General features: G+C 36.3%; 1 protein-coding gene across 2 annotated transcripts; it reads left to right on the top strand.

Moving 5' to 3' along the window:
* Positions 1-264: 264 nt before the first annotated feature.
* Positions 265-18,292, top strand: LOC130980060 (protein RST1). Of its 2 annotated transcripts, XR_009086867.1 has the most exons (26): positions 265-697; positions 1,259-1,543; positions 1,637-1,720; positions 1,811-2,087; positions 2,540-2,790; positions 3,013-3,196; positions 3,292-3,479; positions 3,622-3,722; positions 4,065-4,140; positions 4,456-4,587; positions 4,675-4,756; positions 4,855-4,927; positions 5,263-5,422; positions 5,513-5,643; positions 5,732-5,823; positions 8,114-8,205; positions 8,279-8,491; positions 8,589-8,666; positions 8,989-9,171; positions 12,660-13,556; positions 13,650-13,946; positions 15,762-16,409; positions 16,589-16,739; positions 16,927-17,045; positions 17,227-17,742; positions 17,826-18,292. XR_009086867.1 is itself a non-coding variant. In XM_057903661.1 (25 exons), the coding sequence occupies exons 1-25, from the start codon at positions 320-322 to the stop codon at positions 17,605-17,607; spliced, it is 5,553 nt and encodes a 1,850-aa protein (XP_057759644.1). In that variant the 5' UTR covers positions 265-319; the 3' UTR covers positions 17,608-18,292. The 2 variants fall into 2 exon arrangements, 1 of the variants encoding a protein (XP_057759644.1); XM_057903661.1 differs by having other exon boundaries at positions 17,227-18,292.
* Positions 18,293-19,216: the final 924 nt, after the last annotated feature.

Raw genomic sequence — 19,216 nt, forward strand, 5'->3', positions numbered from 1 at the left:
TTTTAAGAAAAAAATATCTTTTAAAAAAATATAAATTACAACTTTTTAAAATTTTTTTTTTATTTTACTAGTACTTTTACTTTTACTACTAAAAATTTGTCAAATACATTAAAAAATTAAAAAAATATTTTTCATTGAAAAAAAATCCCTTTTTTTAACAAAATAATCGCGCTCTGCACAAAATAAAAAAATAAAAATCGTATTGAAAAATAGGATTTTAAAAAATAATAATTTTGTTTATTTTATTTCAGTGAAAATCTCACTCTGGTTTCTTCTTCTTCTCTGAATTTGATTCCTGGAGGTCGCAACACTTGACTCCATGGATTCCTACGACCCTCTTCTCGAAAAGACCCGACTCCCCCAACCTTCCCTCCAGAAATTTGCAGTGGCATCAATCTTCCAGAACATTCGATCCGACCCGCATTCCGACCCGGGAAGGCGTGCTATCTCCCAATGCCTCAATTCCTCTTCCCCTAACGTCGTCGACACTTCCGTCCGCGAGCTTTGCCGCCTCGTAACGGACTCCGTCGTCCCCCTCCAATTCGCCTTGCTGGAGCTCCACTCTGCCCTCGAAGGATCCCACACGAGATTCGTCCCCGTTTTCGTCAAGGGTTTGGGTTTCCTTGTTCGTTACGGTTTCCAGAAGAACAATGCCACGTGGCAATTCTCTTCCACTGAAACGCACCCTTTCGTCAAGGTTTCTTCTCTCGTTTTCACTGCATCCGTTATGAGCTTCTTGATTGTTAATATAACAGCTCAATTTTGAATTATTATTATGATTATGAGTTATTTTGAATCAACATTTTAGTTTGAGTTCATAATTATTGGTATCTTGTGCCGCAAATACCGTGTTAGTTTTGCAAGGGATTCTGTAAGAAATTCTGAGGAGTGTGTAGCTTTGTGCAAGTATCTGGAAAATGCAGAACACAATGCAACAGAGAAAATGTCATTTAGTTGGGTGTGTTAGACATGTGATAAAGTTAGTTGAATAGAATTAGCTGGTTGAGTAGAGATAATTATCAACCATGTGTCGCGTACAGAATACATGTTGAAATACAAAATAGTGTGTGAAACAACACATGTATTTATAATGATTGAGACTGATATTTGGCATGCACATAGTATTTTTTGTTAGCTATTGGAACAATATGTCACATGTGCATAAAGCAATTAGTAAGCTAATGAAACTGACTTTACATTTTTTATCATCTCATTTCTGTAGTAAATATAGAATTAAGTGTGATTTGATATTTGGCAGGTGTTGTCTAGCCGTTCCGAAGTTCAACCTGAACTGCTGCAGCAAGTGTTGATGTTTATGTTGCAAAATAAGCGACTGGGAATGGATGAAGTTTGTGAATTCTTGAGGCCATTGTTGAATTTCTCAATCATAAGATTATTAGTTTCTGAGTCATCTTCCACTTCATTTGCAATGCAACTGGTCTCATCTTTGGCTTCATTTTGTTGCTCATTTCCTTATGAGTCTATTCCTGTTTTTAGGCTCGTAGTTGGATGCCTCAAGTATCTTCCACATGAGACCTCAGAAGTAAGTGCAATTGTGAAAGAAGAACTGCTTATCTTGGGTTAAATAAGTTTTTCATGGTTATTATTTACTTTATTGCTTATTGGCTCTTCTTAGGACTACAATAAATTTGTATATACTGTAGAACACATGACGGAGGCATATATAGTGGTACTGAAGTCTCTGGCCAGAAAGAAATTGGTACGTACCTTGTATTCTTGTAATTCGCAGTCCACACTGGTGCTTATTGTACTACCCTGTACTCATATTGTTCTTGGTCCCTGTCAACAGCTGATTACTGGGGCTCAAAACTCTTCTGTGGAATTTCTAGAAACAGTTGTTTCCCTGCTCACTTGTCTTAAGTGGTACCCAAGTGGTCACGAGCCCATCTTTGAATTATCAAGGCGCCTCTTATCTGTACAGAAGGATCTTGGGCTGCAATGGGTACCTGGTCTGTCATCGACTTTGGTAGCATTATTCACAATATTTGTTCAATCAGAACTTGAGCATGAACAGGCTTCAGTATTGAAACTTCTTCTCTTAGTCCTGAAGTGGAAATATGATAGTGGTAAGTTTGCTATAATTGTCCTGATTTCAGAGTTTATTCATACATTCAAACTGAATAATTTGAAGTATGATTTTTTTTTTTTTTTTTTTAAAACTGTCAAGTTTCTTTTTAGAATCCTCGAGTTTCAAGTTAACCTAAGCCAATAACATTTGTATTTTGTAGACAAGGTTATGCACATAATATTGCTTTTGCATACTCTTTCTTCCTGGTGTGATGAACTCGGTTCAATTTTTTTGGTTGGTTGGTTTGTTAGCTACTTGGCAAGTATGCTATGTGTGGTTTATGCATGTTATCTTCCAGGATTCTGAATAGCCATATATAGTTCTTTGATATGGGAGTAGCTATATCACTTCTTCCTGCTGTAATTTGCTCCAGCTCAAAATTTTAAAGTTATCCTGTATAATGACAATTTTTTTAATATAATTTGTTTATTATGATAATTACGCATGCAGATGATGCTATTAGCAGAACTAAATCCTCTCCAATTGAAGAGATTTTGTTTTTACTTCCCACTGTCAGCCTTATGTCTTCTCCTTCCAAATGTGTGAAAGGACTGGCTGCCGATTTGCTTCTCGTTTTGGAGAAGCTCCTTGTAAAAATGTTTGTGGTGCCAAATGATAAACCAATAACTGAGAAGGGAGCTCACTATCTAAGCACACCAGGAACTATACTTTCAAGACTTGTGCAACATCTGTGGTATCAGGTTCCTTTTTTTGGTTGTTGTCTGGCATTATTTTTTCCCCCACTCTCTATTCTCCTCCTTCCAACTTACATTTAACACAGAGAATATAGGGATTAAAATGCTGTAGATTGAATATTCATTTACAAGCTCTCCAATAGTGTAACTAGAATGACAGAAGTATAATAATAAGAATTATAACTAGTAATAATATAATTTAGAAATACTATCACTCTTCTGTTTCAGGATGGAGAATATTCTTCCAAAATCTTCCTTCTAAATTTGGCTTTGAATGGCACAAATGAAACCAAAATAATGCATGATAGACCAATATCTTGGGTTTCCAGTGTACGAGGGTTCTGCTTGTCAATTATTGACCGGCGAAAGTCTTCATTACCTCTCACACATTTTCAGGAAGTATTTTTGACTGGTATGAGACGCTAGCCTATGGGAATGGAGTTATTTGGCATTGTTTTGTTAGAAGGATGCAAGAGATTGATGTTATTTCAATGTATGCTTTTGCAGAGATGCCGTTGTTACTCGGTGCTGTTGTTGGTGTTTTGTTGATTCATCCATCAATGGGGGCTGCTGCTGTTGATACTTTGTCTTCTATTGCCATTATGGATCCCAGATTGGGAGTTCCTTTGTTGCTAACCATTATGTTTTACAGCAATATATTCACAAGAAAAGATGTTGCTAGCCATGATATGTTGGTAATTTCTCCCTTCTTCACTGGCACTTATTGCTCGACATACTGTTCATTTGTCTCGATTATTTGTCAGTATGGTCCTTTATTTGGCTCTCTCTCTCTCTTTCTCTCTCTCACACACACACATTTTAAAACTGTTGTTGCAGCTAAAAATCTTGGAAATGCTGCCATCACTTGCTTCACATTCAGCAATGATTCCACTGGTAGTTCAAACTCTCTTGCCGATGCTTAACAAAGATGCAAAAGTGTGAGTACTCGATTAGATATTGAGAATAAATATTACTATTGTCGTAGTTTTGCCGTATGATATCTCATATCTGTTTATCTAGCATAGCAATAATGTTGTGCCATTGATGTCCCTTTTGACAACAAGTGTCCTTTAGAAGAGTTGGTCTCAGTGATTGAAATTTGAGCTTCTAATTCTATACATATTTAGTTGAAAAAAGTGACCACAATGACATTGAAATACAATTTGTTTCATGAATAGTTTCTGCTATTCCTTTGTATAAATTAGAACTCTTACTACGTTCAATTACTCATTCCATGCAATTCAGGTTTTTATATTATTCTTTTTTAAAAAATTATGCAGCTCGCTATATGCTACAGCAACTCGATTACTGTGTCGAACCTGGGAGATCAATGATCGAGCTTTTCCAAGTTTGCAAGTAAGTTTCTAATCCAGTCTACACTGTCAATACTTTAGGCAGAGACAACTCTTTTAGTCCAAAAGAAATGGAACTGGTAGCATAATGAGTTAAACTTGTATTTGCAAGGTTGAACAAATTGAATTATTAGTTCCATTGACTAACTCTATTATTTATGGAGACTGCATTTTCCAGAGTCCACAATTCAGATTCAAAGGGCTGTTGCACAAAGTAGTATATTGGATATAAAATTGTCACTATACTATCCCTTTTGTTTCTTTGAAGCTTACTCTATCAAAATTACCTTAATTTATTTTATATTTTCTCCATGTTTAGGGTGTTTTGCTTCCCAAAGGATTCACTGATTTCATGTCAGAGAGAGCTATCTGTATAAGCATGGCTGCTTCCATTCGAGATATTTGCTATAAAAGCCCTGATAGGGGTGTTGACCTTATCTTGTCTGTTTCGGTATGCCCTGCCTGTATATTGTTTTCTTGATTCTAACCTTCAATGCATGCTTTTCTGGCAATCATGGTCTTATGTTCAAATATACAGACTTGCATTGAGAACCCAGATCCTGTAATTAAAGTTCTTGGTTTGCAAGGACTTGCCCACCTTTGTGAAGCAGATGTGATCGGTACTGTCAACTTTGTCTTTGAATTATATCTTCTGGAATAATACAGTATCAAGACGTATTAAAGCATTTTAATGGGATATGCTGTGTTGTTGATTTAGATTTTTACACTGCATGGGGTGTCATTGCCAAGCATGTTTCAGGATACCATTCTGATCCTGTTCTTGCACATAGGTAAGCATGTCTAAGGTTCTGAGCATATACTTGTATTTTTTTGACTTGTACTATACCAGTGATGGGGGTATTTTTATTTTTATTTTTTTCCGAAAATAGTTGACAGGCTAAACAGAATAGTTTTTACCCTGGGCTTTTGCATCCCAACTCTTATCAAGTAGCATTGACAAATTTGGTTCTGTCTACTATTGGAAACCTTGTTCTTCTTTTAGCTACTAGATTTGCATTAGAATGGTATTTCAAATTAATTCTATTTTCCCTCTTGAATTTCATGTTAAATTGTAATCCTTTTGTCTCAACAAAGAACACTTCCTCATAATTTGCTGTCTTTGCAGCATTTGCTTTCTTTTAAGGTGGGGTGCAATGGATGCAGAAGCCTATCCAGAAGCATCAAAGAGTGTGGTGCAAATTATTTGGGGCGTAGCTACCTCTAGTCAGGAGGCCCAGTGGGCTAAAGCTAGAGTTTCAGCCCTGGAAGCTCTTTGCCAATATGAAGTATACTTTGCCTGGTTCTGAATGTATGAAATGTTGTTATTTTAGGAGTTATACTTTCTCCATTAATATTGTTATATTACCATTTTCCAGGTGTCACAGCTTGAAAAAAGTATTGCAGATTTTAAGAAAAGAACTTTGGAGCTGTTTGTTTCTGAGACTTGTCCCAAAATACTGAAGGCCATGGAGGATTTTCAAGTCAAGATAATTACACATGAGCACATGTAAAACATCATATCATACAATACCTTTATTAATCTGATGAATGGATAATATGATTAACTTCATTAAAATTGTGTTTTTTTGTTTTAGAAATCGCCGACGATTGGTCAAGGAGAAAAGAGTTTCAGGAAGTAAGATTGAGAAATTGGTGGATGTACTTCCGCAGGTTATATTCTCTTCAGGTATGGCAGTATTAGCTTTCCATTTTTGTCTTCTTCTTAATAAGAATTCCATGGCATGCTTACTAAGAAGATCCAAAAAGGGGTTAAAAAGGAGTTAAAATTCCTAAATGGTGTTCCTTTTTCTTTTCCCTGTGACTTTTACGTTTGCATTTTTAGTTCAGAAGATAATTAGAAATAAATGTATTTTGAATTTCCTGAAATCTAAACGGAGTACTAGAGTGGTTTGTAGCTAAGTTGACAAGAAATGACAATGCAGAAAAAAGGGGTCAATATTTCCTTTAGTGCGGTGGCAGAAAATTTGCTACTTTATATTTTGGGCAAAGTATTATTTTTGTTCCAAATGTTTGGAATAAGTATCAATATTGTCCCTAATATTCTTAGTCCTAATTGTGTCTTAAACATTTCAAAAGTGATTCAATGTTTATCATCACCATTAACTCCGACAAAAATTACTAAGTGATGACATATATTATTAGGGGTGAGCACGGGTAGCGGGTACCCAATTACCCGTCCGAACTCGAATCAAACCAATTAAATTAGTTCTGGAACCAATAGGTAATCGGGTCTAATCCGAACCAAACCAATAGCTCTCTCTAGTAATTGGTTTGGGTAACGGTTCTGGAGGTGCAGAACTCGAACCAACCCGTAGACCCGATCATGTATTAATTAAACAAAAAAAATTTAAAAAATATATGTCTTTTAATGATTTTGAGTTTCTCTCTATTGCACTTTTGTATTTAGTTTTTAATGTGTTTGGTATTTAACATTTTTGGATTTTAATGTGTTTAGTGTTTAATATGTTTGGATTTTAATGTGTTTGGTGTTTAACATGTTTGGATTATTTCTATTAAGGAAAAGTATAGGCAGACAATGAAAATACTAAACAATGTGAACAATGGATATATCGGATTTTCATTTCACTAGATGTGCGGATGGTTATTCTAATATTAAGATTTAGGTGGGTAATTTGGAGGTGTAGTGTGCTTTGATTTGATTGGTGGTTGTTCATGTTGTTCAAGAAAGTTATTGGTTACCTAGCATAACCCATCTATTAATTTTACATATTTATTGTATTTACAGAATTTTTAAGATAAAAATTTCGTTTTTTTTTTTTTATGAATTTTTGTTTAATCAGGTACCAAATTACCCGAACCGAACCAATTACAATTCAATTGGTTCGGTTCTAATTTAACCCTGAATCCGACCCGTGCTCACCCTTATATATTATTAAATGTTGCATGTGGCAAACTCTAATGATATAACAACAGTAAATAATTTTTTTAGAGAAGTTAAAAAACAATAAAATTAAAAAAGAAAAATTAAATTATAAAAGATTAATAATATTATGGGTTTTTTCCTCATTGCCAATCGTCATCGTGCTATATAACCCCATATTCTTCTCTGCTAAATTGCTGAATGGGGTTTGAGAAGGTATATATTCTCTGGTAGTATTCTTGATGTGGTTAAAAATGGGAATAATATTGAGTCACTTTTGAAACGTTTGAGACAAAATTAATACTTTACCCTTTGGTGTTTATAGGCTAGGTGAAACCGGGTTTGATATGACCCAGACCCGGTCCAAAATATATACCGGATCTATTTGTTAGACTCGAACCTGGTCCTAGACCCAATGAAACCTACACACTTTCGGGCCACGATTATACCGGATAAAAACCGGGTCAAAACCGAGCCGTTAACATTACATTACCTTGATACCTTCTTGTAAGTTAGCATGTGAAAATATCCAAATTTCCAAGACTCCAACCATTATTTGACATGGTAAAATTCATTTTGAAAAATATAACAAAAACTAACCCTTCTCTAAAATTAAAGCATAGCCACAATTAATACTAATATTGTCTAATAACACCAAATATTTAAATCAATACAAATAACACAATATTATGCATTAGTCTAAAGTCGTGCATTTTAAACATAAAACATTAACTATATTGACTAATAACCCAAAATATTAAGGTTTACAATATTTAAATTCCACATAAGAATAGCCATCATCTATTATTAATAACATAATATTAATTGTGTATGATGACCGGGTCAAGATCGGACGACCCGAGCTATGGCCTGGACCCGACCCAAAATAATGACCGGGTTTATTTTTGAGATCCTTACCCGACCCTAGACCCGGTGAAATCACACCAAATTAGTCTCTAAAATATTCGGGGCTGGGCTGGATCTACGGGCCGGGTCGGGCCATGCACACCCCTGGTCTAATGTATTAATTTGGTCCTTGTTTGAATATGCTCTGACACAGACTTCCGATTTGCAGGTAATACTAGTGAAGCTAGAAAATTGCCTGGTGCAGCTTTGTTATCTTTTTCTTTTACTCCTAAAGACGTGAAAGCCTATCAGGAATCAAAAGTAAGATGCCAAAAGATTAGCTATATTTTTTTAGAATTGGCTTCACTTTTAGTCTGATATCATAAGTATTCAGAGGCTAAGAGATGTACATGCTGCGTATGGAAATGCTCTAGTGGAAATGGCTTCTTCTCTTCAGCTCTCAAGAAATATCATGCTTGCACTTATGGCACTGCAATCGTGGAAAGGCTTTGTGCGACGTTGGATGAAGGCTTACGTTGCGTCCTATGATACAAAAGCACAGGCTGTCCTAGATAAAACGTCTAAAGCTGCCAGTGATATTTTAAAGGTTTAGCTTAATGTTGTTATGTCCTGTTTGCTCTATATGCAAGTTTTACACAAATTTATCTTATTGCATGTTCTTTGCTGTTTTTTATTTTGTGCAGAGAATGATGGCACTAGCAGATGAAGCTATACCTAGAGCTGCTGAAAATATTGCACTGGCTATTGGTGCACTCTGTGTGGTGAGAAACTTTCCATAGTTATGCACACTTTTCCTTTTCCCTCAAGTTTTGCTCCACTGCTGCCTGTTGGCATCTCAATAAGCCATTGGTAGGATTATCAAACTTCTGATTATGTGGGTATTAACAATGACTTAAATTTTGCTATATAAATGATCATTTGCAGTGATTGAATTATTTGGATTTAACTTATTTGTATACAATAAATTAAAAAAAAATCCCACACAAAATTATTGCCTATAAAATAATCACAAACCATTAAAGAAATGGCAAGTCTTGTGTGATAAGCACCAGATTGTTATGAGATTTGGCCTTTCTATTTCAGGTTTTGCCTCCATCTGTTCATACTGTTAAATCTGCTGCTTCAAAGTTTCTCTTGGAGTGGTTGCTTCAGCATGAACATGAACACCGTCAATGGTCTGCTGGAATTTCTGTTGGATTTATCTCAAGTTGCCTTCATGTAACTGATCATAAACAGAGATATCATAACATCACAGGACTTCTTGAGGTGCTTTCTCAACCCCCCCCCCCCCTCCCTTCTTGTTTGAGTAAGTTGAAGTGTTTGAATATGTTATATTATCAAATGTACAGGAAATCAGCATCTTTATAGAGGAATTACAGAAATAGAAATAACTAGAAAATAGGAAAGAAGGAAAAAATACTAGCCTAAAATAAAAGAAAAATTTCTAATTATAAAATCCCTAAAATTAAGCTAAACCAAAAAAAGAAAAGATTTATAATTAATTCTATTTACATAAAAGATTCATGAAAGGAATTAGGAATTTGATTTTGATTTGATCTAGTCAACACTCCTCCTCAAGCTGGCTTGAAGATATCATTCATTGACAGCTTGCTTATTATATGCTATCAAAAGTCTTCTTGGGTAATCTTTTAGTTAGAACATCTGCTAATTGTTTCGTGGTTAGAATATATGAGATGCAAATCTATCCTCTCTCAATCTTTTTCCTGCTAAAATGCTTGTCAACTTCAACATGTTTAGTTCTATCATGCAACACTGGATTATGAGAAATAGAAATTGCAGATTTGTTGTCACAATACAACCCAATTGGTGGAGAAATGGAAACTTTTAGTTCTTGTAGGATTTTCTCTATCCATAGTGCTTCACATATTCCATGAGCCACTGCTCTAAACTCAGCTTCTGCATTACTTCGCGCCACAAAACTCTGTTTTTTACTCCTCCAACTAAGTTTCCGCCAACAAAAGTACAATACCCAGATGTTGACCTTCTATCCATGACATTCCCAACCCAATCTGCATCTGTATAAGCTTCTACTTGAAGATGTCCATGCTTTTTGTAGAGTAACCCTTTCCCAGGCGACCCTTTCAAGTACCTTAGGATTCTAAAGACAGCATCCATGTGTTCTTGACTAGGTGAATGCATAAACTGGCTTACCATGCCCACAGCAAAGGCTATATCCGGGCGTGCATGGGATAAATAGATTAGCCTCCCTACCAACCGCTGATATCTCCCTTTGTCCATTACATTTTCTAGTTCAACTGGCTTCAATTTTAAGTTAGGCTCTATAGGTGTTTCAGCAGCTTTACAACCAAGTAATCCCGTCTTTTTTAAAAGATCTAGGATGTACTTTTGTTGGTTCATAAAAATGCCTTCCTTAGACCTTGCAAATTCAATTCCAAGGAAGTATTTTAATGAGCCAAGTTCTTTGAAAATCATCACCTGTCAGAATAATGTCATCCACATATACAATTAAGATGACAGTTTTATTAGCTGCTGATGTTTATAGAAAAGTGTATGGTCAGCTTGGCTTTGAGTATAACCAAGTCCCTTCACCACCATCCAAGCGTTCAAACCAAGCTCTTAGGGATTGTTTCAATCCATAGAGATTTCTTTAGTTTGCACACTTTATTCCCCTAGTTCAGCCTCAATCCAGGTGGAAGTTTCATGAACACCTCTTCCTCTAGCTCCCCATTCAGGAAAGCATTCTTTATATCCAATTGATGTAAAGGCCAATTGTAATTCGCAGCAAGAGAGAAGAGCCGCACAGAGCTGAGTTTGGCACTGGAGCAAAAGTCTCTCGATAGTCTACTCCATAGGTTTGTGTATATCCCCTAGCTACTAACCTAGCCTTATACCTCTCTATGCTTCCATCAGCATTGCACTTGATGGTAAAAACCCCCCTGCAGCCAACCAATTTTGTATTCTGTGGCAGATCTACAATCTCCCAAGTTTCATTCTTCTTGAGTGCATGCCACTCTTCCAGCACTGTTAATTTCCAGTTTGGATCATTTAGTGCTTCCTCTATGTTCCTAGGCAGCAGGTGCCACTAAGAGTGCATTAGACTCCAAAGAAGTCTGTTTCAGTCTTGCCTTTCCCCATCATCACAGCTCTACGAGTTTTCTCTCTTCTAACTTAAGCAAATACTTCTCCAATTGAGGGTAGGATTGCTCTTCCAATAATTCTGCTACGAACTTCATCTAGCTCCACGTTGAGGCCTGCAAGAAACTGGAGTATCCTCCCTTCTTCCACTGTTTGTTGGTGGTGTTTGGCATCAGCAGCTGAATTTCACTTGTAGTTATTGAAGTGGTCAAGATCCTGCCACACCCGCTTCAATTATGGAAATATTTGGTGACATTGTCACTCCCTTGTTGAATTTCTCTAGCTTTTAGAGTAAGTTCATAAATCTGGGATTTATTCCCAAGATCAGAGTACATCTCCTTGACACTCCCACAATCCTTTGGCAGTGGTATAGTACATGTAGTTACTGCTGATACCTCTTCCATTGAGTTCACCAGCCATGTTATCACCATAGAATTTTCGGTATCCCACACATTATATTGCGGGTCAGTGATGTTAGGCTGGCTTCGCTCACCGGTGAGATATCCAATCTTCCCTCTTCCACGGATATACATCTGAACTGATTGAGATCACCTAAGGTAGTTTGACTCATTGAGTTGAAATGTGGTGAAATGTGGTGATCTGAACTGAATGGGAGTCACCACTAACTAGTACCCGTTGCTCAGATTTGAAATCTGATGGAGTAGGAGTGGTGTTCTCCTTCTGTTCAGGATTAATGACTGAGGAACTGTCAGCCATAGTTATAAATCAGAGGCTAAGTGTAGAGATCCTGCTCTGATACCAAGCTGAAGTGTTTGAATATGTTATATTATCAAATGTACAGGGAATCAGCCTCTCTATAGAGGAACTACAGAAATAAAAATAGGAAAGAAGGAAAAAATACTAGCCTAAAATAAAAGAAAGATTTCTAATTATAAAATCCCTAAAATTAAGCTAAACCAAAAAAGGAAAAGATTTATAATTAATTCTATTTATATAAAAGATTCATGAAAGGAATTAGGAATTTGATTTTGATTTGATCTAGTCAACAGAGTATTTCTATTGTATCATTATTTTCTCTTTCTGGAAAAAAAAGGTTGTGTTTAAGAAAATATTTTTGGAAACAAAACCTATTCTAATACGAAAAGAATAGCAGTTTTAGGTTAAGAATGCTATAAATATGTTAGATGTAATGCAAGTGTTTGCAGCAGAGTCTTTTAACTCCACCTTCTCCCTTGTCTTTGCTTTGTGATTCAAATAAAAACTTCATGGCGAAAAGAATTCAAACCTGTATGACATTATACACATGCTGTAGCATACTTGGGGTCCTGTTCACCTTTGTAGTAGAGCAAGGGTGCATGAATAGGGAGTTGAAGAACACCATTGGATATATGTGCTGTGTAGTAAGAGAGGCTAAAAAATGCAGTTTTTCTAAGGGGTCCCATCATTTTTTCCAAGTTAGGTCCAAATCACATGGATGAGTTTTGAGGGTTGATTGAAGACAAGAGGTGATGATGTGTAAAAAAACTTGTCACTGATGTGGTAGTTGACTTCTGTATTGATTTGACAGCTTTCTTATGAGTTACGAGGTTGTATTTAGAAGTGTAGTTGTACACATACTTAGTTACTTACACTCTTCCAGAGGGATTTTTTGAAAAAAAAAATCTGCTTTTTTCCAGGTCCTTTTTGCTAGCAGAAGTTCCCTTGTAAAAGGGGCATGTGGTGTTGGATTGGGTTTATCATGCCAAGATCTTCTTACCAGGGTTGAAGCTGCTGATAACTCCACTGTTGAAAACGAAGCTAACATGGTTCCAGAATCTGAGTTGCTAGGAAAAATTGTTACAGCCTTAGCTACAGTGATACGTGAAGGAACTCGATCTTTGTCTGTTGTTTTGGACAGTCTATGCTCATGCTTTCCACCTGGTTCACATAACGTGAATGCTAAGGTACTTGAACAATCATTTAGTAACAGTGAGGATTTTGAAGAAGATATATGGGGTGTTGCTGGTCTGGTTCTTGGTTTGGCTACTTCCATTAGTGCAGTATACAGAGCTGGAAATTTAGAAGCTGTTCTCAAGATTAAAAGCTTGGTATTATCATGGCTTCCATATGTGAATTCACTAGTTCTGAAGACTAGTTCCCATGGGGAAGAATCTGCGATTGTTTTAGCACTAGGGTCCTGTCTTGCACTTCCCACAATAGTTGCTTTTTGCCAGAGAATGGAATTGATGGATGATACTGAGTTGGACCAAATTGTGGTTGGCTTTAAAGAGTTTATTTCTGACTTAATCTCTGTGAAGAAGTCTGGCATTTTGCACCAGAATTTAATGATGGCATCATGTGTTGGAGCAGGGACGGTGCTTTCTTGTATACTTAATGAAGGCGTTCACCCTGTTGAGGCCGAAAACATTAAAGGTTTGCTGGAACTGTTCAGGAAATGTTACTCCAACCCTTTCCCTTTTCTGGTCCATCTTGGTGGTATGCTAGGAGTTGTTAATGCTATGGGAGCTGGCGTAGGGATTTTGGTCCATGTGGATTTTCCAAATTACACCAAGCAAACTGATTATCGGAAGAAGGTAATTTACTAGCTGCTATCTTTCCCACATATTTGTTAATATTTGGTTTTGTTCTTTGTTTCATATCTTAACATCTCTCCATGTTAACAACAGGATTCGTCTTTTGTTGTGGGTCCTCTTCTAATGAGTTCTGTTGTTGAACCATACTTAACATCTTTGGTGCAAGAAATTTTTCTCGTGGCACAACATTCTGATAATCATCAGCTACAACAATATGCTTCCTGGGTACTTGGCTTCCTTCGACATCATTTATGGTCCAAGGAACATTTGGGTATTGAAAGTGATAATAATATAGCGGAAACTACTTCAAAATCTGTTTCTCAAAGTGTTTCTGAGGACAATGTGGTTTGGAAACTCAGTTCGTGGCTTATGGATTTCAAATACACTGTGGTAGATCTCTTACCTTTATTTTTGCAAATTATTCTGGAGTCCTTAATCTTTGAAATATGCAATTCCTTCTTCAGATTTTGTAAACTGTCATTTATTTCTAGTCCAATTAATCATTCACTTGAAGGTAGTTTGGGTTCGAAGTTATAGTTTGTGTAAAAAATCATGTGGCATTTCACAGAAATAGCTCAAATTATTCACAAATGATATGTTCAAACTGAATTGTTTTTCCTCCATTTGTCAAAGAAGATGCCTGATGAGTGGAGAAAGAGCACCTTGGTACCTATCTACAAGAATAAGGGGGATATACAAAGTTGCGGAAACTATAGAGGGATTAAGCTTATGAGTCATACTATGAAGTTATGGGAAAGGGTGATAGAACGGAGGTTGAGAAAAGAGACACAAGTAACAGAGAACCAATTTGGATTTATGTCAGGCAGATCTACCACTGAAGCGATATACCTATTAAGAAGGATGATGGAGAGGTATCGTAGTAATAAAAGGGATCTGCACATGATGTTTATTGATTTGGAAAAAGCGTATGATAGGGTACCAAGGGAGGTCTTATGGAAGGTTTTAGAAAAGAGGAGAGTAAGGATCGCATATATTCGGGCAATCAAAGACATGTATGATGGGGTCACAACTAGTGTGAAGACTCAAGGTAGTGTGACAGAGGAATTCCCTATTGGTATAGGATTACACCAGGGATCATCCTTAAGTCCATACCTTTTCACATTAGTCTTGGAAGTACTCACAGAGCACATCCAAGAGCCTGTGCCATGGTGCATGTTTTTTGCCGATGATATCGTCCTTATGGGAGAGTCAAGGGAAGACCTAAATAAGAAGTTGGAGTTATGGAGAGAAGCTCTAGAAGTGTATGGTCTGCGCATAAGCCGTAACAAGACGGAATATATGGAATGTAATTCAGTCTGAGAAGGGAAAACTCCAATATAGAGTGAAGATTGGAGAAAACATCCTACGAAAAGTTAAAAGTTTTAAGTATCTTGGGTGCATCATACAGGATAATGGAGAGATTGAACAGGATGTAAATCATAGGATCCAAGCAGGTTGGTCAAAATGGCGGAGTGCATCTGGTTTTATATGCGACAAAAAAGTGCCTTTAAAACTTAAAGGTAAATTCTATCGCACCGCTATAAGACCGGCTATGCTGTATGGTACGGAGTGTTGGGCGGCTAAAGGGGAGTACGAACATAAGCTGAGTGTGGCAGAGATGAAGATGTTGAGATGGATGAGTGGTCATACGCGATTGGATAAAATAAGGAATGAAGATATAAGGGAGAGAGTTGGAGTAGCACCCATTGTGGAAAAGATGGTTGAATCGCGTCTCAGGTGGTTTGGACATGTGGGAAGAAGACCGATAGAACATCCAGTCAGGAGGGTGGATGAGATGGAAGATGGACAAAGAGCGAAAGGCAGAGGAAGACCTAAGAAGACCATCCGTGAGGTGGTCAAACGAGATCTACATGTAAACGGTCTCTCTGTAGACATGATACATGACAGAGCACAATGGCGTCGTTTGATTCATGTAGCCGACCCCACTTAGTGGGACAAGGCTTTGTTGTTGTTGTTGTTGATGTGAAATAGCCATGATAACATCATTGAATGCCAATCCATTGTGATAACTGTATCTGATCATTCTATTTTACTTTTCATTCCAGATTTAGGTAAGGACTCTTTATATTTGATAGACTTGCAACATACATTCTAAACTTGCCAACTCTATTCATGTTCACTAAGTTTCATATTTTGTTCATTTCTTCTGATTGTTCTCATTTTTTTTTCGTTATCTATTCTCAGCCAGGTACTATTGTACATGTTGTTACAGTTGTTGCTGTATTAAGGTGCCTTTCTAGAGCTCCCAGATTGCCTAGTTTGGATTGGGGAGCAATTATCAGGCGTTGTATGAGATACGAGGCCAAAGTTGTCGAATTGTTGCAAGCAGATTCTGCTTTTGAGATGGGTACTCTTAGGGAGCAATGCGTACAGTTTGCATTAGCTCACGCAAATCAATTTGATTCACTCCTAACTTTTCTTGATGAGCTATCTGATTTCTCTAGGTTCAGGACACTTGAAATAAACCTGCAGTCATGTCTGCTAATTCATCTTGCAGACTTTGTAAAAGTATTTTCAAGCTCCAGGCTTGAAAAACTTTTTGGTGATGTAAATAATCATTTGTCTTCATTTACCTCGTGTGAAAATTCTGGCAGCTTGTTACGTATTTCATGCTGGAAGGGTCTTTATGAGTGCCTAGATGAAGTTTCTGTGGGCACTTCTGATCACATTTGCCTTGTTGAGAGGTGCATGGAAGTTCTATTTACTTTATTGCCACTTATGCAATCTTCTGGCGGTATAGTGTCAGGGAATGTTAGTTCTGCAGAGGAGTGGGCTGAAGCAGTAAGTTGCTTAGGGAGGGCCCCACAGAGTTGGTTATTGGATTTTCTGAAGGTATGGATACATGAACTGTCTCTTTATCAGCTTTTCCTTTTGAGAATATTATTTACTGTTTCATGCTGATGTTTTGCAGTTAGTTCAGCTGCTTTTGCACTAAGTTTAGTGACATTAAGCTTATAATATATCAAAGGTCTGTTTGAACTTGTGACCTAAGCAATCATTTACAAACACAGGTTTCATATGAGGAGTTTGTTCATGGTGCTGTCCAATCCGTTGATGTGCGAAAGAAGGTCCTTATGAAGATCAAGCTAGTGAAGAGTCATTCTCTTGCACTTGTTGAACTTGGAAAAATGAAATCATATGTATTAAACTCCAAAATCCAAGGTAAGTTTTCTGCTATGGGATCCAATGTTAACACTTTCTAGAGCACAGGAAAACAGATCAATTTAGGGTTAAGCAGTTAATGGTTCTTAATTGAGTTAGAATTGCTACTTTTATTTGGAACTTGGAGGCATGTTAAGCTTGGATGTGTTCATTTTAAATGTCAATGCTAAAATTTCATATTTTGCAGGATTCTGGGATGTACTCGTTGAAGTTGCAGCAGCTTTGCAGCATGCAGATCGAAGTATTAAAAGACAGTGGCTTATTGACACAGTTGAAATTAGCTGCATATCTAGTTTTCCTTCCACGGTAGGATTTGATAGTCAATGCTAATGTCTTCAGAAATTAACGTATTTTGCGATCATAGGTTTGATATTTTTGTGTTTAAAATTATACTTAATTGGAGAACAAAATGTTGTTGAAATTGTACAAGTTGAATTTGTTATGATTCTTATCCCATTTACAATAAATCTCCTTATTTACTCTGCAGGCATTTCAGTTTCTTGGTTTGCTATCTGCCACCTGCTGCAAATATATGCCCTTTATGATCGTTGACCAACAAGCGGTGCTGAACGATCTACCAGTCATCCTTGTGTCTCTTCTTGATGACAAGAGCTGGGATGTTGTTGCAGAAACAGTTGTTTCCCATCTCTTTTTGTCAGCAGAACGCATATACCAATGGGCAATTCAGATAGCAGATGGTTCCTATGTTCCTGGTTCGCAACCCATTGATGAGAGTGAGAATCAAGGCGCTGATTCTCTACTGCAAGTGGTGCATCATACTTGTGTACTACTTAAAGGCTACTTGCCATTAGAAAAGCAGGTTCGGCTCGCCAGCATGGTTATCCCGAGATGGGAACTACATTCTTGAAGATGACAGGAATATCTTGAAGCTAAAAATGAAGTGTGTTCTTTGTAAATAATTTGCGTAAAGGAACACAACAGCATACGGCACAATGTTCTTTGCATGAGAATTTGCACCATTCCATTGTGCTTTTTTCTCAAGGTTAAACTCATAACAAGCTCACAAGATTGTGTCTTTAAATCGAGTTTTAATCTTTAAGATTCAAATTTACTTCCATGGTTTAGGTGAACTCTGGAGTTTGATAGAGGACAGTATTGGGTGGAAGTCAACCGTCTCAGATGTTTCTTGCAAAGCAAACAGCTGATTATGTACAGTTTTGGTTTTCCAATGTACTAAAGCTAACCAGAATGCATGTTGTACCATTCCTTGTTTCTATACAAGCATGCTGTACATTGTAAGATTTGGATGCAATGGTTAAAATTCTAGATGTTAGTATATTTTACATTCATCTTTTACATTGTTTGTAGGGGTTGAATTTAAGTTTTGAACTTGATGGAATGAATATGTAGTAGAGATTCAGATGCCAAGGTCTCTGCGGATGGGTCACCTGCACGGCTGCGTTGTCACTTGTTCATGGGTTGCCATTATTAGAGTTACGTTAAGATTTCTCCTTTACTGCCACTAGAAGATAATGATAATAGGAACTAGTAATTTTAACCATTTTTCCATCTTATTGATGCTAAAGGGAATAATAAACTTATGTTCGAACCAAAAACATTAAAAGTGAATTTTAAAAATTCTTTCGTTCAAATAATTTGTTTGGATCTAAAAAAGTTTACTTAAATAAAAATACAATATTGCATGAATATCATAAAATAAGAATGGTTAGTTGGTTACGTCCGTGTAAATTCTTTTATTGTATATGAATCGGGGTTTAAAACAAGAAAATGAAAATGTAAATCTCTAAGGTTTTGGTTTAAATGGGAAAATGACATAAATCGTGGGTTTTGTTCTAAAATCTTAGTTCAACCAGAAAAGCAATAAATATTGGTTTTATTAGATATGCCTCAATGGTGAAGGTATATTTATGGTTGAAGTGTTTAAATTAAATTTAATCCAATTATAATTGGTAAATTAATTTTTTAGAAAAAGATATTATGACATTGTATCAAGATCGTAAACAAGGGTGGTTTTTTACTTAAATTACATTTTATAAATATCAAATTAGTTGTTTTTTATTTTTCTACTTGTTTTATTTATTTCAATGACAATTTTCACCACTCAAACATGGGCTCATATTTTGTAGAAACTATTTATTTCTACAATGCAGAAAATATCATGAACAAATATTAACCAAAAAAATATGGAAAAAGGAGGAGAAAATCCTATAAATAATTTTTTAATGGTGTTATATATCTAGGTATTAAACATGTTAGGTGTATACTAAAATCAACTACCAAAATAAACCACTAATATAATATACATATTGAAATACAAAATACAGATTAAAAATAAATTAAACTATACAATTTTAGTATACAAAGAAATGACATTTGTGTGTGTATATATATATACACATATATATCATTCGTCCAGACACACGAATAGATATCTTTATTTTTAACTGATTTGGTTAAACCAAATGGATTTTTATCTGAAAGTTTCGCAATATTTC

The sequence above is a fragment of the Arachis stenosperma genome, chromosome 5 (assembly GCF_014773155.1).
Source record: "Arachis stenosperma cultivar V10309 chromosome 5, arast.V10309.gnm1.PFL2, whole genome shotgun sequence".
NCBI lineage: Eukaryota > Viridiplantae > Streptophyta > Magnoliopsida > Fabales > Fabaceae > Arachis > Arachis stenosperma.

Excerpts from the sequence above, each read along its gene's own strand:
- LOC130980060 (XM_057903661.1), top strand. The coding sequence starts at position 320 with ATGGATTCCTACGACCCTCTTCTCGAAAAGACCCGACTCCCCCAACCT. Across the intron at positions 698-1,258 it reads AAACGCACCCTTTCGTCAAG|GTGTTGTCTAGCCGTTCCGA; the intron begins GTTTCTTCTCTC and ends GATATTTGGCAG. Across the intron at positions 5,423-5,512 it reads AAGCTCTTTGCCAATATGAA|GTGTCACAGCTTGAAAAAAG; the intron begins GTATACTTTGCC and ends ACCATTTTCCAG.